Raw genomic sequence first — 23060 nt, 5'->3', positions numbered from 1 at the left:
AAGGAAGTCCTCTGTCCTTAATCCTCAAATACACCTACTAGTGTGATAGCTGACTGTGTGCACGTAGCCTAGTGCCAGGAATGCACCAGGAAATAAAAGCAGTGCAGTCATATTCTTGACAATTGGGGCATGTGTTCATTTCCAACAATCTGTGGTGTATCATAAACAGTTGGCATTTATTGGACATGCAATAACGTGCCTGACTATCCTGAAGGCACGTGCGGTTACTTTTTTAATTATGACTATTACTTTCACTGTATACTGACTCTCCGTTGGGACCTCATGCGGTTTGTCACCAACACAGCTACATGTGTAGTAAGGTTAATGTAAATTGTGTTTGAAGAAGCTACTCGAAGGGGCATTCGATAACAATTATTTTCTCGGTTCGATTTTTTTTTCACCGTTCCATCTACATCAATACCTTGATTTGTCCCTACCCTAAATAACAAGGGCAAATTAGATACATTTTTCTATATATTTTACTTTTGTCGTACTAATTTCTTATCTTATTGTCTGAATGACATGTGCATGAATCTTGAAAAGCCGCACTATGATGGTTCTTGGATTCGGACAATTGGGCCTATCAAATTCCGTGACGATCAACGGCGTTGCAACACACATCATGAACAGGAACCGAGAATAATGGCGCCTTCAAGTCATTTGGATGGATGGTTGATTAGCGGTGGGAATTTTCCGATCGTCCATGTTTCCATCTTTACAACACTAGTAGACCTCTGTTTAATTGCACTGCTTGTGTTTTTCTAGTAGCATCCTTGAATAGTTAGAAAACTGTGGCATGAATGAAACGACATCATTATAACTACATTCATTACGATCTACTTACATTGAACGACAGGTTTCAGCTGATGATGTGTCCATTATTAGTATTTACTCATTTGTTTGCTATTCAGTCACGTCTTTATTATTAACCATTAGGTGTGGGTTAGGGTTAAGACACACGATTCCTAGTTCTAAATTATGAATTGATCGTTGTTATGTATAGTTATGGCTTGAACGCCATTTATGAGTCGGAGGTCCCATATTACTTGAACGCATCATTAAGCATGTGATCCATTCGTTGCAACTACCACAACAAGCTCTGCGCACTGAACTGATTGAATGGGAAATCAAACAACGCTCCTTGAAAATGAATTTTGTTGCAATCATTCTAACCCTCCTGGGTGTTATGGCAGGGGTGCAAGAGAGTTTACCGAGCCGTTATTTTAAGGTAAATAGTCCTTCGACTGTGCGTTCCCTCTTTTGTTTTGTTTTCACGATTCCCTTGAAAACTTCCACCTTAAGCATTTTTTCTTGACTTTTCACACATTACAAAACAGCAAACAAAACAACAATGACACCATAACGATGGAGCCCTAATGTGTGTTTTTTTATTTTAGTCTAAAGGACACCATGGACGTACAGCAGAAAATGAACCTCCTTTTACAGAGAAATATTTCTCTCAGATTGTTGACCACTTTAACTTCAACAGTATGGGTAACGGGACGTTTAGCCAGCGTTACCTCATAACAGGTAACACATTTGGTCTATTCTGTTCCACCGATTCACGTTTGTTTATTTTGGGTCTATGAACCGAGCCCTTTGTATTTTCTTCCCCCGTTTAGAGAAGTACTGGGATAGGGAAAATGGCCCTATATTCTTCTACACGGGCAACGAGGGAGACATATGGGACTTTGCTCTGAATTCAGGATTCATCACTGAGTTGGCCGAACAGCAGAGAGCCCTGGTCATATTTGCTGAACATGTAAGAGAATGTTATTTAAGTGGATAGATTAAGATGATTTATCGGGTGGGGATATGAGAATAGGGTCGAGGTTGATATGTGTGGTCAATACTACAGTATTTTAAGACTTGTTCCCATATAATATAAAGTTCTCACTTAAGGTGTAATTTTCCTGGTTTAATCCTGCCTCTCAGTATAAGGCATTGAGTTGTACTGTTCTTATACACTCCTTTCTTGTTCCGGTTTCACTTCCAAGTAATTTTGTATTGCAGTTTTGCAGGAAAAGCCATTTTTTAAGACAATACATAGACAGTATTTAGATTATTTATATTTTGTAAAATACCAAACTAATACACTGGGAAATGAATATAGTTCTATGTTGAACTAACCAAGAGTCATCCTTTTTGTTAAACGTTTTGTGCTTTTGATTCTTCCAGAGGTACTACGGCAAGTCCCTACCGTTCGGCCAGGAGTCGTTCCACATCCCCCAGGTGGGGCTGCTGACAGTGGAGCAAGCACTGGCTGACTTTGCCCTCTTGATCTCCCAGCTGAAACAGGAGCTGGGGGCCTCAAACTGCCCGGTCATCGTGTTTGGTGGCAGGTGAGGGAGAATATCTAATAGAAAAACGACTTTGTCTTAGTTTTACATTTAGTCATTTTACATACATTTAGGCTTTTCATTCAAAGCGACTTACAGGTGAGACTGAGAACATAAATGGTGATTTGATCAATATTTTTGCAGCTAGGCACATTGTTAAGTGCTGCATTGCCTCCGCAAAACAACAACAGGAAGGTTGTCATGGGATTTTGTTTTTAGGAGTGTTATACAGCAGACATATCATCCCCCAGTGAGTCAAAATGGTACGCTGCTTCTCATTTGACGTAGGGTTACGTGGAAAATACCCTAGATCCCCAAAAGTTGGAGTATGCCTTGAATGACATGTATCTGAATTCAATGCAAGTGGCTTTAAAAGCGTCATTATAACAGTCTTTCATTAATAATCTCCTCCAGCTACGGAGGCATGCTGTCGGCCTACATGAGGCAGCGGTACCCCAACCTGGTGACCGGGGCCCTGGCGGCCAGCGCCCCGGTCCTGTCCACAGCCGGGATGGGAGACCCCCGGCAGTTCTTCAGAGATGTCACATCCGTGAGTCAAACCCATCATTGCTGTGTAGACATCCCAGAGCACATCTTGCTCTGAGATGCCTAAAGGTCATGGGGGATCAAACCCAGAACCTTTTGGCTGGGGAAATAATCTGGGGAAATTGTTACATTCGCTTTCATGCACTCAACACCACATCACAGCATGAGGTTTTGATATGTGAAGGTTTCAGTGTGCTGAATATTCTGCTGCAGGACTTTGAGGGCTATGCCCCAGAATGCAGTGCGGCAGTGAGGGGAGCATTTCAGCGTGTGCAGGACCTAGCAGAGCACCAGGGTAAAAAACAAAAAACACCTGCTATAATCTGAGCTATTTACTATCCAGAATACATTTATCTCACACAGTTTTCACTTACACTTAAGTCTTGTTTTACAATCTGAGCCTGATGCGAATAAGATGTGGTTAAGCCAAACATTTTGGATACGGACGATCATCCTGCTTACAATTAGAATAACTGATGAACATATTCTGTGTCTGTACCATCCTCCTATCTCTTCGTTCATGCTAAACATGTACGCTATGGTTTCTAACTGTCTGCTGTACTGAGGATTACAGTTGGATATGAAGTCATTGATGATTACTTTACCCCACCGCCCTCTAGCCTACGATCGCCTGCAGGCAGCCTTCGCCCTGTGCAAGAAGCCATCGTCACCAGGAGACGTCAGGCAACTGAAGGGCTTCCTGAGGAACGCTTTCACCCTTCTAGCCATGCTCGACTACCCCTACAGCACCCACTTCTGGGGGAACATGCCCGCCCACCCGGTTAAGGTACCACCATGATAGTTGTTACTATTATTATTATCATTGAATAAGCAAGGTTATTACAGCACACACTTCTGGGGGGACATGTCCCACCCACCCTGTTAAGGTCCCCCCATTATGGTTATTAATATTATTATTATTATAATTATTATAATTATTATTATTATACAGTGGGGCAAAAAAGTATTTAGTCAGCCACGAATTGTGCAAGTTCTCCCACTTAAAAAGATGAGAGAGGCCTGTAATTTTCATCATAGGTATACCTCAGCTATGAGACAAAATGAAAAAAAAATCTAGAAAATCACATTGTCTGATTTTTAAAGAATTTATTTGCAAATTATGGTGGAAAATAAGTATTTGGTCAATAACAAAAGGTCATCTCAATACTTTGTTACATGCCCTTTGTTGGCAATGACAGAGGTCAAACGTTTTCTGTAAGTCTTTACAAGGTTTTCACACACTGCTGCTGGTATTTTGGCCCATTCCTCCATGCAGATCTCCTCTAGAGCAGTGATGTTTTTGGGCCTTCGCTGGGCAACACAGACTTTCAACTCCCTCCAAAGATTTTCTATGGGGTTGAGATCTGGAGACTGGCTAGGCCACTCCAGGACCTTGAAATGCTTCTTACGAAGCCACTCCTTCGTTGCCCGAGCGGTGTGTTTGGGGTCATTGTCATGCTGAAAGACCCAGCCACGTTTCATCTTCAGTGCCCTTGCTGATGGAAGGAGGTTTTCACTCAAAATCTCACGATACATGGCCCCATTCATTCTTTCCGTCACACGGATCAGACGTCCTGGTCCCTTGGCAGAAAAACAGCCCCAAAGCATGATGTTTCCACCCCCATGCTTCACTGTAGGTATGGTGTTCTTTGGATGCAACTCAGAATTCTTTCTCCTCCAAACACGACGAGTTGAGTTTCTACCAAAAAGTTCTATTTTGGTTTCATCTGACCATATGACATTCTCCCAATCCTGTTCTGGATCATCCAAATGCTCTCTAGCAAACTTCAAACGGGCCCGGACATGCACTGGCTTTAGCAGGGGGACACGTCTGGCACTGCAGGATTTGAGTCCCTGGCGGCGTAGTGTGTTAGTGATGGTAGCCTTTGTTACTTTGGTCCCAGCTCTCTGGAGGTCATTCACTAGGTCCCCCCGTGTGGTTCTGGGATTTATGTTCACCGTTCTTGTGATCATTTTGACCCCACAGGGTGAGATCTTGCGTGGAGCCCCAGATCGAGGGAGTCTTGTATGTATTATCAGTGGTCTTGTATGTATTCCATTTCCTAATAATTGCTCCCACAGTTGATTTCTTCACACCAAGCTGCTTACCTATTGCAGATTCAGACTTCCCAGCCTGGTGCAGGTCTACAATTGTGTTTCTGATGTCCTTTGACAGCTCTTTGGTCTTGGCCATAGTGGAGTTTGGAGTGTGACTGTTTGAGGTTGTGGACAGGTGTCTTTTATACTGATAAGGAGTTCAAACAGGTGCCATTAATACAGGTAACGAGTGGAGGACAGAGGAGCCTCTTAAGGAAGAAGTTACAGGTCTGTGACAGCCAGAAATCTTGCTGGTTTGTAGGTGACCAAATACTTATTTTCCACCATAATTTGCAAATAAATTCTTAAAAAATCAGACAATGTGATTTTCTGGATTTTATTTTTTCATTTTGTCTCTCATAGCTGAGGTTTACCTATGATGAAAATAACAGGCCTCTCTCGTCTTTTTAAGTGGGAGAACTTGCACAATTGGTGGCTGACTAAATACTTTTTTGCCCCACTGTATACAGCAAGGTTATTACAGCCCACACTTCTGGGGGGACATGTCCCAACCACCCTGTTAAGGTACCACCATTAGTTTTCATTATTATTATTATACCCAGCAAGGTGATTACAGCCCACACTGGGGGGACAGGCCTGCCTCTGCACGGCTCATAGGCCGATTCTAGCATATCTCTGGCATTCTGAAGCTCTGCAGGCATAGCTCGCAAACCGCACGTACACAAGTGTTACAAACCGCGCATATAAATGCCATGGCTTTGCGTTGACTGTCCGCACACTTCACAAATGGCACAACTTTCAATGCACAACCTTGCATCACAATTAAAAAATATCTCACTACTACCCAACATTGAGACATAGTTGCTTGATTCTTTTTTTATCTTATTGTTGTATACAAAGTCAACCTCTTACTGACGTGTCAATCAGCCAATGCTCAGAAAATTAGGTTAAGAGGCAGGATAGTGTTGTGGTTAAGTAGTCTGACACCTAAAGGTTTGGGGTTCGATCCCAAATGTTTACAGTCAATGCAAGCAGCTTTGGCTAAAAGCGTTGACTAAATGACTGAAAGCGATTCACTCCTCTACAGTTAGTTAGAGAAATGATCAGCAGGAGGCGGCTTGTCCTGCAAACACATGTATGATATCTTTGTTGTGTGCTCACCCACCTCACGTCATGCTCGTGTTGTCATGGTAACGTGCGCCGGCTGCTCCTCAGGTGGCATGTGAGGCGATGCTCAGTGGACCCGACCTGCTGGCTAACCTGAGGAACACCTCAGGTGAGCAAACACGGGGGCGCATATGAACGATGAATATGTAATTTAGTGGAGAGAAACGTACATGTCACGTTTATAGATCCAAGTAAGAATGTGTCCTGTGTCCCCCCATAATCGTGCTCAGAGGCAAAGACAAAACAAATGTACATACATTATTAAAGACTAAGTAATATGTACCTATCAACTACTATACAGACATTTTCCACACTATAACATTGTGTGTGGCATTGAGGACAATAGAACACAACCAAGCATAAATGGTGTAGCATTGAGTTTTACCTGGGAGCTCGGATGAATTTCAAACAAGCGCCCTCAAGAGGGCAGTATTGCACTTAAAATGGACAACCTCTGCTCTGCTTATATTCTTTCAAAGTGTTCTATAGTATTATATATTGTACAGTAGTATTTGGTAAATACCACTCTACTGTGGTTGTGTATACTGTGCTACAGAAGTGTTGAACCCTAACGTGTGTGTGCCAATGCAGGCATCGTATACAACTCTACGGGGGAGCAGAGCTGCTTCGACCTGTACAGTCTGTATGTGGAGTGTGCTGACCCCACTGGCTGTGGCCTGGGGTCAAACAGCCTGGCCTGGGACTACCAGGTGCGCGCACACATACACACACTCAAAATAACACACACACACACACAAAATACCATTACACTAAATTCTGCCTGAACATCGCTGGCATAGAGATTCAGTTCCCTGATATGAGAGGAACCAGAGGGCGACCACACATTTGTGCCGATTGCCGCTTGAAAAACAACCACTCACGTGCGTCGGTCATCTCTCTACAGGCGTGCACGGAGATCGAGCTGTGCTACGAGAGCAACAACGTGACCGACATGTTCCCGGCCATGACGTTCACCCAAGCGGAGCGGCTGGCGTACTGCTCCAAACGCTGGGGCGTCACCCCGCGACCGGGCTGGCTCCGGACCCAGTACTGGGGAGACGGTGAGACCCCCGGTGACGCGTTGCTCCGGATGATGTGGAGCCACAGCTTCTAGACACAAGACCCTTGAATAACGTCAGGGATGATCGTAATGATTCATTGTAATATTCTAAATTAATGAAGCGCGATTGGTTGGGGCATTTTGGTTTTAACATGATTATGATTAGGGGGTTGGATTCCCCCTGGAGCCAACCGTGCTCGAGATTTAAGCACCCACGGTACTGCAATATGTTTTGGATAAACGCTTTCCCTTAACAGCATATATTATTTAGAATCACCTTAACCATGTTGTTTTTCCCCGCCCAGCCCTGTCTACAGCCACCAACATAATCTACTCCAACGGAGATCTAGACCCTTGGGCCAACGGAGGGGTAAACACATAGGCCTCATCTCTTTAATTATATGTGAAGGTTGGAGCGAGATCGGCCGGGTTATAGTAAGAGCTCCATCTCTTCACTTCAGGTGCGGACGTCTCTTAGCCCCTCAGTGGTGGCCATCAACATAACAGACGGAGCTCACCACTTGGATCTGAGGTAAAGGGAGGGGCGTTCATGACTCGCTGGGAAAACCCAATTTCAGTATCCGTTAAATCCTGTCATAACTCCTATTCATACCATTCTTCTTCTTCTGGCCTCCAGAGGAGCAAACGACGCTGATCCAGCGTCCGTTATCAGCGCCAGGAAGACTGAAGCCAACCTCATCGCTCAGTGGGTGGCAATGGAAAGGTTGAGGTTGAAATGAAATGTAATGAAATATTGAAAGTGTGCAATAAATCTTTTTTTAATCTCATTTCCCTAAATCAAAGCAGAAAAACCGATCTGTAAACAAGGTGACAATTAAACATTGTGTTCATGGCAGTCGATGTTCAAGTGAACCAACACAAAATGGAGATCTCCGTGAAAGCACAGCCCTTGAGATTGAAATGAAGATGAACTACACACTCAACATTGAGTTGGCTACCATCTGGAGAGGTTAACAAAATAGATTTAGTGCTCTTTGAATGTAAACATCAAAATACTCTCAAACCAATATTCCAATATTGGGCTTCACTGAAATTTGACACTGCAACAACATTTGTTTTTTGAATTCATAAAATATTATGCATATAAACAATTATTAAACGCAAAGAGAAAACCCAAACTACTTCTGATTGACCTTTGGTAGAGCAGTAGCACCAAATTAAGTTTTTGGTAACTAGGTTGTGAAAGTTTTTGACCTGTAGATGGTAGCAAACTAAAAGATGTGGTCTCATGTAGTTGAGCTTTAAACCCATTTTGGAACAGACCAAGCTACGGTTTCAAGACCCGAAGTGAATTCAAGGTTTTAAAGATGCAGGAGTTGTTAAAGCACATTTGGAGCCACTTTTTGGCATATAGTTTGAGCAACACAATCAACAAAACCTTTAAAATATGCCTTCCATTAGGCAGTTTGTACATTTCATGACTAATTTACCTGTACTCATTTCATAGTGATTTCAAAAGGCTTTCATAATAAATACCTGAACATTGTTAATTATTAACCAAGATCCCCAATTATTATTTTGAAGTGCAAGCTTCCACAAAGACAGCAAAGCTTTACATTTTTGCAATGACATACAATTCAAATGGTAAAATGCCATGTGATGCACAGGTTAGGGTCTTGATCAGCCAATCTGTAAGCTGTAGGACTGCTACACATTTTCAAGTGAAGTCGTTTAGACTAGTTTAAGACTCAGTATTTCAGTCGTGATGTGACACATGTTTACATTTTCATGACCACACAAAGGGCTAATTGTAAGTGAATAAAAAATAACTTGTTTTTAGACATTCAACGTTTCAAAGTAGCATGAAATAGATGTTACCTATGAACCATATTTTTTCTCAACATCTTGGCCTGAGTGACCAAAATTCTCTAACTTGTGGTCATTCGAAAAAGCAATTCAGCAATGTCCAAAATATAACCATTACTAAAGAAGAAAGTTGGTATTGTTTATAAATCAAAAATTTTGAATTCCTTGCCACTGTAGTGAGCTATAAAACCTAAAACCTATGTTTTGAAAATACATTATCTTTGACGTTGCCAGTATTTAACATACTGAGCAGAGGTGGAACCTTCAAAACATATTTCTGGGGCACCATATCAAAAGCTCTGAGAACGTAGTCTTCATCACTGTTTGAAGGGAACAACATGGCTTTGGAAAGATGGCTTTTCTTCAAATTTTCAGAATCATCCAGAAAGTTGGGCTCAGGAATGTCCAAACACGGACAAGGGACTTGTCATTTAAGAAGAGAGCCCTTGTTGACAGGACACGCAAACCCGGTTTGGACTTTGTTTTGTACACTTAAAGACTTTCTTTAAAAGGAAACTCCAGAAAAAAAAAAAAAAAAAAAAAAAAAAAAGGTATTCACATTTCTTGTTGCCAAAAAATATAAAAAAAATCTCCTCTGTGTTCATAATATCCAACTGTTTCGATTGCAAATGGAATTGTAGAGAGTGTCTTAGAAATGTGTATACCATAGACATGGGCAGTTAATAGTGGTGTTGTAAATTGCTGTCTGAAGCGACAGACGTCAAAGGCACGCAGAGAGACCACGCACGTTAAAGAGGAAAGATCAAACCATTTCTGATAAGGGTTGGGTATCAAAATGGTGTGTTTGGTCTCGGTACAAAACTCTTTCAAAATAAGAGTCCCAGCTTATCTCTCACCTAACACTATTTACAAGAAAGATAGCAATTTTCTCTAGACTACAATCAATACATCCATCAAGCCAAACAATACAAATATAATGAAAGAAAATCCACTATCTAAACTACCTTTTACACGACACATAGACATACATCACTTGAATATATAATTATGTGAACCTTAATCTCAGGTACAGCTGGTCCTCTCACTGAAACAGCACACATCTGTACCCCTTGCCACCACCGCGATGGGGTGGAGGAGGAAAAAGCTACAGACATTCAGTAAAACGTACATAGCAGCAGCTCAATCAACAAAAAAAGCCACCAGACAACAAAACCAAAGCTACACGCATACAAAGTGCTTCACAGTATCAAAATGGCAGAGTTCCTGATATAAGAAAGAAGAAGTAAAGGAATGCACCAATCATGTGAAAAACTGAAAATCCCTGGACCAACTACTGAGAAGTTAAGGTTTCAGCAGTTGTGCTCCTTGCTACCAAACCGTGATGGTTGCTAGCAATTGCCATTTAAAATGTCACACAAACACACACAAACACACACACTTCGATAACAGTGTTGTTTGCATCTTTAAAAAAGCGGGTCCGGTCAAATGTAACCGATTAAGGAATTCATGGACTGAAATTCATGGAAATTCTTGAACCCCCCCCCCCCCAATTGTCTGATGAAGCTGTGTCTCGCCATCGAGGATACGTGGAAAAAATACAAAAAAAGTCAGAACCAAGGATTCATGACGACAAATCTAGGTTTCTATCAAGCCCTGAGACAAACTGCCAACCCTCCATCCCCCACAACATCCACACACACACACACACACACACACACACACACACACACACACACACACACACACACACACACACACACACACACACACACACACACACACACACACACACACAAACTCTCTGCCAGTCACAAGCCTTGATGTTGGCTAAAGTCCACCGCGAGTGTCGATGAGGTCTTCACTCCTTTGGGTCAGAGGGCCATATGGGCAGGGGGTGGGCTTCGGTGTTGAAGACATAGCGGTCAAGGCTGATCAGGTCCAGGTCGTCGGAGAACAGCAGGTACATGTACTTCAGCGTCTCCCCCAGAAAGAAGCTCTCCATCTTGTCCCGGGGCAAGGGGAAGTCAGGGTCGCGCACGTTGTTGATGGAGGTGTACCCCCCCGTTGACACCTGCGAAAAACATGTCAAGATATAATAGTTTATCGTTTCACTTTCAATGAGAAAATAACAAACCCTCAAAAATTGATATCAGTAGAGGTCAGTAATGACTCCAGATGCATCAGGTGATCGAAAGGTTGGGAGACACTGCTCTAAGCGCTGCTATTGGGTGTAGTTACTAGCCAATTACGCGCTTCCAGCAACACCATTGGTCGAGGCACAAAATGCCACGTTCACCCAGATTTTGCTATAGGATACATTATTAACAAAACTCTGTTTTGTGAGACTAGCAATAAGCATACCTTGGTGTGCTTGTTGAAGCTCTGCAGGATCTCCCAGCCCCAGTCCCGGTACTTGTGGTCCTTGGTGAAGCGGTATAGGTAGAACAGACTCTCCACCGTCTCCGGGCGCAGCAGGTTGTGTCTGTCAGCAGGCTGGGGGGGTGGGGTTTGGAGGGTAGACAGAGGGAGAAGGATGAGACAACTCACATGAGGTCTCATGTTCACACTTCATTCATGCTCCCAGGTTCCAGACGTTGGATTCCCCTGATATGCATATTGGGTCGCAGGAGACTACTCAGATAAAGGATAAATATTTGATGATCCAAATATTCAAGAGACACCCTGTAAGTACAGACTGACTGCCTGCCTGCCTGCCTAATGAATCAAAAGCCACAGGCAATTCAGACAGGCAATTCAATTCAGTGTGTGGAAGGAGTGTGTGGACCATTTTTATTCCTGTCACCGTGATTACGCTGACAGGAACATTGATATTACCAGATGTTGATTGGGAAAAAACAATTTGCGTGGCAGCAGATGCACAAAAGTTACATTTTCAGAGCTATAAATGAGGCCAAAAGGGGTTGGGAACCACTGCAGTGCGGTGTGTTCATGAGTCACCCAGACCGGATACAGATGTGGAGACTCTGCAGACCACATGCAAATACGGTGAAGCTTAAATGGAGGGGAATGTACCTAATATGGAAATGCACACCGGGTATACACACACATACACACACACACACACAGGCTCACATCCTAGGCGAAGGTGTCGGCTGTGTAACAGCAAACAACAGCACAGTCTGTTCTGTTTTACACCACAAACTCGAACCAGGGAAAACGGATTAGGATTTGGTTGTCATGGTTGACCATGCGTGTTTTTTATCAGAGGGAAAACATGCGAGAGGTCGCCATGACAACAAAACCTTGCCGTGACTAGTTCTCCACGTTTCCCTGCTGAAGGCCTCCTTTCTCACCTTGACCTCCACGTCCCTGGTGCTCCCCTGGTGGGTGTTGAAGTGGACGATCTCGGGGCTGAGGCCCGTCTCCATCTGAGCGTACATCTGGTAGCAGGTCTCCATCAGCAGCCGGGCCAGCTCTAGGTGGTCGTCAGGGAGACCGTGGTGGGCCCCCAGGGCCAGGGTACCGGGCAGGAAGCACACCAGATGGTCCTGGACAGGGGAGGGAATCAAACAGGATCTTCCTTAAGGAGCAGGTAGGACTTAGGCCGGTGGTTCCCAAACAAGGCAACATGGCCAACTTAGGGTCCCCTGATATGCATATAGGGTCGCAGGAGATTGCTATAGATGTTTGATCCATTTTTACAGTCATGGGCAAACAAGTACTTATCACTCGATGTGAAGTAGAGCCATGTGATTACATTCACCGCGATACTGAAATTACCGGCCGATTGTGTAAAACCTTTGGTGTGGAAGCAGGTGCAGAAAAGTGAAAGTTGGGGTCTCCAAAAAATTTCATGGCTAGAAATTGGGTCACGGGCCAAAAAGGGTTGAGAACCACTGGGTTAGGGGCCACTTGATCTAGGATGCCTCCAAGTAGACTGCTATGCCTGGAAGTAAAACCCAGGATATACCAGCTGGGAGTCCAGTCGCAAGAGGCACGATGTGAATAATTAATAAGAACAGAGGTTTGCTGAGATAAACAAGCTAGCCAACTCAACTGGAAAAACATGTTTGTGAGCGAGGGGATATATAACTGCCCCACACAGTGTCTATAATAAATGTTAAGTATGACGCAAATACATTTTACAATGCTGGTGGGTCACAACGCTCAGAGTGTCGATTTAGATCGATTAAAAACTAATTTTGGAATGGATTTAGACATACTTTTCCCAGATGAATTGACCAGGGACGCCAACTTTCCTTTTCAATGCACTTGGACTACTGACCATTTTGGGGCTGAACTGGCCGTGGGACAGTTCTCCAACGAAGGTCAGACCGCTGGGAGAGGACTTCTGGAGAAGATTCTTCTTCACACCTTCTATAGCCTGCAGGTAGTCCTCCAGAAACCTGGTATCACACACACACACACAAAAAACATTCAATCACATACACAATATACTCTATATAATGTTATGTCCTTTATTTGGAGGTCAAAAAAAATTAATTTATCATGAATGGGTTGAATTAAATGACCCTGTAGGGATTAAAGATAAATAATTCCTGTTTGACCCAAAAAGCTCAAGTACTTTTTCTGACTAATCCTAAATTCACTCTCCCTGCAGTGTATTTCTAATAAACCTCCAGCAGCACAAATCTGCTTAATCTGAAACAGTCTCCTCTGGCTGGGCCTGGGATTGGAGTGAGGACTGTGTGTGTGTGTGTGTGTGTGTGTGTGTGTGTGTGTGTGTGTGTGTGTGTGTGTGTGTGTGTGTGTGTGTGTGTGTGTGTGTGTGTGTGTGTGTGTGTGTGTGTGTGTGTGTGTGTGTGTACACCAGCTTGGATTGCTGCTACGACAGTGCATGAATCTTTCATCTGAAGGAGCTGCTCTGAGCGTGTGGGCAAATGAATCCAGACATAGAGACATTAATACTTCAGCCCACTGCTGGTTGTGATACCGGGGCAGGTCTGATGGAGTGGTGGAGGGATTAGATCCCACATACTGCACAGCTTACTGATAATTACCAATGAACTGTTTAACAGACGTGGAGCCTAGTGAGTAGCATATAGGACGGGTTTGCCACAGCATTTTATTAGAATGCATGTCTGAACTTAACATCTTATTTTCTAGTCTCTAAACACATGAATGTATCACTGATTTGTCAATATGCTTATTAGGGCAAAAAATCTAAGCAAACAAGTCATTGAGATGGTATATCTTGACCTGTGTCAAGCACTATAAATGGCCTGACATATTGAACGCATATATGTTATTTGGAAAAACTCGGTATTTATTTTTGGAAAAAGACGGTATTTAATCCCCACTTCAGAGGTTCATGCCAAAGGTCAGGCTGGTGTCGGTTGACTTCTTTGAAAGTGTGGAACCAGCCAAAAAGCTTATAGTCCAAAATGTCAGCCGATTATTTTCAGAAAGTACACGTCTGTGTTTAAAGTGTTTGGCGTAGGGGATGTACACATGAGTTTATGATATTCTGACTGAAAGAGCGTATTAGCGATGCAGTCAGACTGGGTACAAACGTATTCAATTACATGATCATTACTTGACACCAAGTCTAAAGTAACAGCCCTGGTCGTATCTGGTGACTCACGTCATGTTCATCGATATCATTAAGCACATTCGCACCGTTTGTAGGAACGCACTTTGCGTTGCAGTTTTGCAAAAAAACCACAAAATACTGGAAATAAAGTTGAATTGATAAATGGTACTAACAATTATTCTATCACAAAATATGATAACAAGGAAGTGAGCAGCCCCACTAGCTGTATAGCAACCCCTCTAGCTGTAAAGCAGCCCCACTAGCTGTATAGCAACCCTGCTAGCTGTATAGCAACCCCGCTAGCTGCATAGCAACCCCACTGGCTGTATAGCAACCCTGCTAGCTGTATAGCAACCCCGCTAGCTGTAAAGCAGCCTCGCTAGCTGTATAGCAACCCCTCTAGCTGTAAAGCAGCCCCATTAGCTGTATAGCAGAACACTACTGTATGTCACAGGAAGGTTAATTTGCTAAGCTGTAGAGGATTGTGAGAGTGAGTGCTAAACAAGGTCTTACTGGTGCTCCTTCTTGCCACCCTGGATCCACTGCTTGAGCAGGTACTCGTAGTAGCTGTCGGCGCGCGCCCCCAGTGTGAAGATCCCCTGGCGGGTGAACTGTCCGCTGTTGGTGTTGATGAACATGGGCACCAGGCCGTCCTGCTTTCCTTCCAGCTGGTGGACCTGCCTCGCCACCTCGCCCACCGCATTCTGCAAAGCCAGGGAGAGGTTACCGGTTCTGTCTGGGGGTCACGGCCAGAGAGAGGGTGACTGTCTGTGGGTCACGGCCAGAGAGAGGGTGACTGTCTGGGGATCACCGCCAGGAAGAGGGTGACTGTCTGTGGGTCACGGCCAGAGTGAGGGTTACTGTCTGTGGGTCACGGCCAGAGAGAGAGTTACTGTCTGGGGGTCACCGCCAGGAAGAGGGTGACTGTCTGTGGGTCACGGCCAGAGAGAGGGTGACTGTCTGTGGGTCACGGCCAGAGAGAGAGTTACTGTCTGGGGGTCACCGCCAGGAAGAGGGTGACTGTCTGTGGGTCACGGCCAGAGAGAGGGTGACTGTCTGTGGGTCACGGCCAGAGAGAGAGTTACTGTCTGGGGGTCACCGCCAGGAAGAGGGTGACTGTCTGTGGGTCACCGCCAGAGAGACAGTTACTGTCTGGGGGTCACCGCCAGGAAGAGGGTTACTGTCTGTGGGTCACCGCCAGGAAGAGGTTGACTGTCTGTGGGTCACGGCCAGAGAGAGAGTTACTGTCTGGGGGTCACCGCCAGAGAGAGGTCACAGTCTGGGGTTCAATCTCCAGACTAAATTGTTTATTGATGATCTTTAAAAGTTCCCCAAAAATGCTGAAGTTCATTTGAATAACCATGTATCGCTGAACATCAGGTATTTAGCTTAGTTGCATTAAAAAATGTAACGAAAAGTGATATTTCAATTATTAGTTTATATATATATATATATATATATATATATATATATATATATATATATATATATATATATATATATATATATATATATATATATATATATATCATAGTATAGACAATATATATATAAAGGCAGTGCCTTTAAAAGCCTTCATTATTCATAGACAGATGATAGACCTCTGACTGTAACGCTAGGCGGCACCATCGTGGGGACCATTTACAACAGCAGGTAAACAGTCATGACAACATGATCTCTTTGACTGGGTGTGTGCCCTTGTGTCATACGGGCATGTTACCTGCTGAGGTGGGAGTGTGTTTACCTGGTACTGCTGGTCGTGGGTGAGGCGGGTCAGCTCTCTGAACTCCAGCTGGATTGTGGTCACCTCGGCGACAGTGCTGTCCGAGGTCCAGCGGGGGGGGTGGGCGGTGCCCTTCCCGATGTTGACGTCAGAGTACGGGATCTTGGACGGGGTCTTGAAGGCCGGCATCAGCCGCGAGCCGATGTCTGTCTGGAGGACGGAGGAAACAGGGAATTAGGCCAATAATCATCCTGAATTACAAAACAGGGTTTCACTTCATTCAATTCAGTCTGAAGCTTCTCCCATCCAAGCAGTTTTCAAAGACGGCACAAAGGGCTGATAGGCTCAAGGGAAGACTCAAACGGGTGTGAGCACTACTCAAGCAACCCAAAACATATCCTGAATCTCCGAACATTTGCAGAAAGCGGGCAGGATTCAGGGGCTTGAAGGAAACAAAAGAAAGAAAGCTTCCGCGTAAGGGGGAACACAGCCAAGTACATTTGATTAACAAATTAAATTGTGTGTGTGTGTCTCTGTCTGTGTGTGTGTGTGTCTCTGTCTGTGTGTGTGTGTGTGCACGCTCACAGCCTTCTCCAGGAACATCTTGTCTCCGCTCAGATGGTAGGTGCTGAGCAGACCCCCCAGGATGCGGATGGTGGTCTCAAACAGGTTCACGTCCACATTCTTGTTGAAGGACAGCTCAGTGTTCACCCATTCCCTGGCCTCCGCAAACTCTGCAGGCGGAGAGTGTCAACACAAGTCTATTATTCACATTGAAACTCAGGAAAATACAGAGGACGGACTGAAGACTAAGGAGAGATCTCCCTCAAGTACAGACCTACAATTATCTTGTTGTGGATAGGATATTATGGACCCATTCTACGCAATATGTATGTGGTTATTATCACAACCACTGACGGAAAACAAGTGCAAGTGCAAGTGAGAATGACCAATTCACATTCCTTAACCATCGGAATCAAACTACCCTTGTTCATTCATTTGTAATCGTTGTAATCCATGTTTTCTCTTCTCACCCGATTAAAGATTAATACTTACCTAATACCTTTTACATTCAAGACATTGGCTCGAGCATTTTAATACGAATACACAACGGCTCTGTTCCTGTTCTTTGTTATTTGGCTAGCAGCCCAGTTAAATAATAACGATAGCTTTAATTATTGAATGAATAAGGAAGTACCCTCTTTCAAGCCCAGGATCCACATGGTGTCCAGGGCATCGATGAGTGTGAGGCCCAGACCGAACCACTCTGCGTAGGTCTTGGTGATGGGCTTCAGCTCGTCGTGGCCCCAGGCGAACTCCTTGTAGCCCCGCCACGCGTGCCGGAACGACTCCCGAACCCCCTCGAGCCGAAATGCTTCTGAAGAGCGCAACACGAGGCAGGGTGGTTAGGCCGGTAGGTACTAGCGTACAGACTTTCCCCTTTAGGACAGCCTAACGCTAAGCCTCAAAACGCTTTGAAATTGGTCCCATTGAAAGGCGCATTAGACATTTATTTATTATTCATAATTCTTGTTATTTTTTGGGTTGTTTTTAGGAGCATTTGGTGGATAGTTCTACTTGACTTTTGATTTTAAAGTTGGATTTGTAGCAAATTGATGTTGAACTTTTCAAAAGCAGAGTTCAATTTTGAACGTAATTGACCAATCGGGAATAGGTATTCAACGAGACTGTGGTATAAACTCTCAATAATGTCTACCTCAACCGTTCATAATGTTAATTTATCTAGATTTGTCATACTCTAATTTGTGCTGCATCTAAATGCCAAGGGGGGGGACAACACGCACACCTAAGTGTGCATCTAGCATGGTGCTAACGAGTGCCTGGGGAGAACACTGTTGAATAACAGCCTGTATTACCCATCTCTTTGGGCGTCTTCTCTATATGCAGCACAGGTGAGTTCTGCTTGCTGTTCCCAGCCTTGGGGTAGTCGCTGGGCTTGTCCGCCTCAATCGCCGCCCCCCTTTAGTTGGAGAAGAGAAAAATACATGTTTCTGAAATGCTTATTTTTCACATAATAAGAAAGTATACATTGCATAATCGTCACCTGTTACATTTGTACAATCTTGAGAAACCCAATAGAACAGAAATGTCCACACAACTCACTGAAAATAACAATATTTACAAACATACACACTCCTTTATCATAGCATGCTTGTGTGTTTGGAAGAATCATTTATTTCAAACCCATTTTACGAAGAACAGACACTTCATTGATCAGGGGAACCGTGTTTTTTTATGTAATAATTCTATAAAAGCTGTTCTATCATTTGTATAGTCCTGACCTCATAACAGGCTCCTCCTCCTTGTCATTTGACTCCTTGTTCTTCTTCTCCTGCCCCCTTCCTCCTCCCAACCCCACCACCAGGGGGCCCGACATGTTCTCCCTCTTCTCTTGACGCCCCAACAGCACTGGGGGCCCGCGCTTCTGGGGCCACTTCTTCTGACTCTGGAGAAAGAGGAGGAGAAGAAACCAGAGGACAAACAGGTTGAGAAATGGAAGTGGAAACCGGAGGTGAAACAGGAGGGGAAAAGGCACAAAGACAGCTTGGGTAATGAAGTAAACATCCCTCTCCCCAGCCCCGGAAGGCATTAAATACACATTTCCATCAGTCATTTAGAAGACGCATTAAGTCAAAGCGGCTTACAATGGAGGCAACAATCCAATCAATAGGTTTACTATAGTATATACTGTATACAACCCCATTAAACCACAATGTCATTCACGCTTTACATAAGGCAGGATACATTATAAAATACCTTTAACAGACTATGAAGACAATACATAAAAATCAACCTGCTATTGTGTGCTATCCATGTGGGCCGCCCAGGTTCGATTCTGATGCATGGTTTATTACAGGATGTCATGTCTCTCTTTCTGCCCACGCTCTGGTCTGTTTACACTAACCTCTCTTTAAATAAGGCATAAAAAAAAACAAGTGTTCCCCCGCTTCCCCCTGCTTCCACTGGGTCTATGTGACCAGGGGACACATTGGACCCAGCCTACCTGAGAGGACAGCTCAGGGGGCTCTGGTCTTAGAGGGTCTTCAGGTTGGACCTTCACTGGCTCCTGCAGGACACGGGGGGGGAGTGGCAGGCCGGGAGCAGCCCCTCGTTCCTCATCCACCACAACAAGGCCTGGAGGAGCTGCCCGTTAATCTTTTTCAAGCATTTGGTCAACACAAGACTACACGTCGATCTCTTTATTTTGATAGCAAATTGTTGTAGGCCGTAAAAAAAACGAATACATAAAAATGTGATGTACGTATGTCGTATGTATTTGACATGTTGTAGTATTAACACACTTTGTTTGCATAGCACCTTTAAGAAAATTGTGTTTTAAAGTGCTTAACATGATTAAAAACAGTAACAGATAGCCATTATCCATTAGGGATTAAAAATATAGGACACAATGAGAGATGGTTTATAAACCAGCCAGGGAACACAAATAAAGTAAAATTTAATGCAATGACTAAATTAGATAAATATTTAATTAAATTATAAATAATATAGAAACAACCTGTCATATCATAAAACGCTGGTTGTTCCAATTACTCTGTTAAATTATCTAAATTTAGCACACACACACGCACACACGCACACACACACACAAAGCTAGTGTAGTAGTGAATACACATGACAGCACAGAACACTCGTCACCAAGACCTTTAAGACACTATAATGATGAATAATGAATCATTTTAATTATGTGCTTATCCTCCACCTCAACTGTCTGTCATCTTTACATTTATTTTCTGTAGATTACCAGAAGTTCAATTCTTATTTTAAATTAGTTTTTATCTCGTTGCAGTACTCTCCTGTACTTTCTGCTGTGACACACACATGTCGTGTCTGGGATAACCACAGGACTACCTAGCCTCTGCACTACCTAGCGCAGAGGTTAGTAGCTTCTGCTAAACCAACCACCCTGGGAGGTGGGTCAGCCTGCGTCATACCTCTGAAGTGTTGGTGGATGGCAGGGTAGGAGGACATGCCAAAGATGAGCAGGAGAACCAGCGCAAACAGGGCCATGCTGCGCTGGAGCCTGGACAACTGCTTCCATTTCTACAGTCGCAGAACCACAAACACATTATTGGCAGGCTGTCGCAACACATGTTCATTATTGACATGGATGAGGCGTTATAACGCATAGAACGCAACAGCAACACTCGGAGCGGAAAAATATACGAGAACCACGGAAAGAATACGTTGGACGTCAGATGGAAACTATGTCTAGCTTCATCGGACACAAGAAGTTGTTCATCAATTTAAAATGATTGGATTCATTTTGAATATTATGTTTTAATTCATCAGCAGCTGACATTTAGGTACAGATGTAATTTTTAAGTAAGTCAGTCAAAAACCTGTAGTTATATGAGATAAGATCACAAATATCAGCTGTACAGCATCTCAGACTATACCCAATTTATAAGGATATAGGCAATATTAAAGGTTTGCTAAAAATAATAGAAACAGGAAATCTACCATCTGCTTATGCCTTGTGTTACCATCTGTGTGCATACCGAAACGAAACATTGGTGTGCATAGAAGAAAATCTAATTGTGTAGGTAGGCTGCTTGCTTATATTTCCAGGGCAATATGGATTGGTTCAGCATAATTATGCTTGCGTGTATTAACTACGTAGACAAATGTCTGCAGTACAAATGTTGTGTATCGGGAAAGTGGGACAATGGTGGAGTCTAGTCATGTTATTTGTATTTGTCAAGCCCTTATTAGAGTTCCAGTCTCAAAGGGCTTCACTGGCCCCAATTTGCACAACAGTCCACTAACCCCAAGCCCTGTGAAGTGCAAGGAAAATGGGAGTATTCATCATTAACCTTGAGAAGGTACACAGAAGAAGAGTGGTCCCTCCTCTTCCAGCTGACTTGCGTCAGGGAAGGAAATGTTAGATAAGGTTCCCAATAAGAAATAAGGGAAGTTTTGTTCTCACCCTCCAACAAGATCGTCTCCGCAACTGCTTGCTGTTGTTGTACTTCCCGCCGCTCTGCTCACCGAATGTGACCGAGACGTAATCCTTCCTGGCCGGGGGGGGCATGGCTCCAGCACAGTCCACCGGGGCACCATAGACACCCAACTGTGTACAGCACAAACATAGCTTGTTCTCTCACTTATTCATTGATCTCAGCAATGGTTCAAAATCCAAAACGAGCGTTTGAGCAGTACACTACTTGTTGGACGTGATGCTGTCAAGAATGTATACATTAATCATATAAACAATAGCCTGTATACAATGATATTAATGATACATAACGTAAACAAGTCAAATTTGATACTGGGCAATTTGACATGCATGATACAAGTAACGTTAGGCTACTAACGTTATCTATATTATGACAGTTACATCCGTCCATCGGTAGTCTAAACATCCCCAGTGCGCTTGTTTACTTAATCAGAAAGAACAGATACCGACAGGACAAATAATATTTATAAAAAATATTATAATGCACCATTGTTTCAACTTAAAAGGTTAGATTCATGCCAGATGGGATTTCCGCGTATTCATACACAGTACAGCACTTGCGACGCGCCAGCAGAGCGACCTCCCAGGGACAAGGAGAGTCTTCGCCGCCTCACAGTTCTACTACAGACCGAGGCTTCAAATGAGGCCTTGATGTATCCCATGCGCTCCAAGTAAAAGAGGCGTGCTTTAAAAAGACATCCAAAATATGCCCAAAAGGTATGCAATGTAAGGTGTCATTACAGCGGCATAGTTAAAAAGCGACTGGGATAGAAATTGTATATACATACCTTGTCAGGGTGAATGTGTCTTGTGGCAAGTATCAGCAACACACTTTACATCGCGTTCTGTTGGGTTGATATCGAGGCGACAATGCACTCTTATGCGATCCAGTCAAATAGTACGAATGAAATCGCTGCGTATGTGACAAACGATATCCACTTGTAGCTTTGGTTGTGTGTCCAGTTCCTTGTAACGCTGTTGTTGAAGTTGACAGGTCCGCCTCTTACAGCGCCGCCCCACCGGACGCGTAAGCGCAAGGAAACGTGGCCATTCAAAACATTTGCATGCGATAGGCTGCGCGTAATACCGACCCATTTGTATAGTGATTGTCCTTGGTTGCCCAGATATCTATAATTTATAGTTATCTGGTCAACCAAAGGACAATCACTATACAAACCAGTGTTCTGTTTTCAAAATACTAGCTTTATAGACTAACTAAAGCTAGTATTTTGAAAACAAAACACTGGTTCGGTTGTATTACAATTTACTATCATTGTCAAATAGGTCATAGGAATTAGCAAAGTGCTTTAAAACCATGGTAGCATTCGTCCTTATGTTAAAATATATGATTTCAGTGTTAATAAATTACCATCAATACCAACAAGAATAAAGAGTGTATTGTAGTTCTGTAGCCATCTATTAATCGAGCCATCCATTTATTTATTCATGTGCAGCATCAGCTGAAAATACAAAATGTTGAGGAAAATAAAAAATATTTAAATTGAGGCAGAAATAACAATTGTCCTGAAACAAGAAAACATAAATACTTACTTCAAATAAATTTCAACACATAATAGGATATATAAAATTAAATTACAAAATAATACATTCATTGTAACTGAATGTCATTAAAATTCCCACACACTCATAAAACAACTCCTACAACAATATTTACAGCAGTTGCCTTTTGCACACAGTACACACAGTATTTACATTTTCGCTATGACGGGTACATTTAATCTTATTAAAGTGAACATTAATATACAACATCAACATGCACATGCACAGAAAAGTTCCTGCAACTTGCTGGTGCGTTTAATAGACTGGATGGAATTGTATTTAAGACAAATATGTAGTTTATGAGA

At 43.3% G+C, this 23060-nt stretch overlaps 2 protein-coding genes across 2 annotated transcripts; one reads left to right on the top strand and one right to left on the bottom strand.

The window, feature by feature from the left end:
* The first annotated feature begins 1092 nt into the window (after positions 1-1092).
* dpp7 (dipeptidyl-peptidase 7) lies at positions 1093-7946 on the top strand. The gene is made up of 13 exons (XM_079746694.1): positions 1093-1228; positions 1398-1530; positions 1623-1762; positions 2179-2342; positions 2754-2889; positions 3099-3180; positions 3506-3672; positions 6159-6219; positions 6702-6820; positions 7015-7171; positions 7476-7540; positions 7632-7702; positions 7808-7946. The coding sequence occupies exons 1-13, from the start codon at positions 1148-1150 to the stop codon at positions 7908-7910; spliced, it is 1479 nt and encodes a 492-aa protein (XP_079602820.1). The 5' UTR covers positions 1093-1147; the 3' UTR covers positions 7911-7946.
* On the bottom strand, positions 7934-22152 carry man1b1b (mannosidase, alpha, class 1B, member 1b). The gene is made up of 14 exons (XM_079746670.1): positions 21984-22152; positions 21166-21309; positions 20171-20279; positions 19222-19352; positions 18500-18663; positions 18074-18177; positions 17395-17574; positions 16782-16930; positions 16218-16406; positions 14987-15177; positions 13205-13325; positions 12273-12467; positions 11320-11451; positions 7934-11029 (listed from the first exon to the last, which is right to left on the bottom strand). The coding sequence occupies exons 2-14, from the start codon at positions 21268-21270 to the stop codon at positions 10817-10819; spliced, it is 1983 nt and encodes a 660-aa protein (XP_079602796.1). The 5' UTR covers positions 21271-21309; positions 21984-22152; the 3' UTR covers positions 7934-10816.
* Between the last annotated feature and the right edge of the window lie 908 nt (positions 22153-23060).

This window comes from Pollachius pollachius (assembly GCF_949987615.1).
Source record: "Pollachius pollachius genome assembly, chromosome: 1".
In the NCBI taxonomy this organism is placed as follows: Eukaryota; Metazoa; Chordata; class Actinopteri; order Gadiformes; family Gadidae; genus Pollachius; species Pollachius pollachius.
This window is presented reverse-complemented; position numbering and strand designations above follow the sequence as displayed.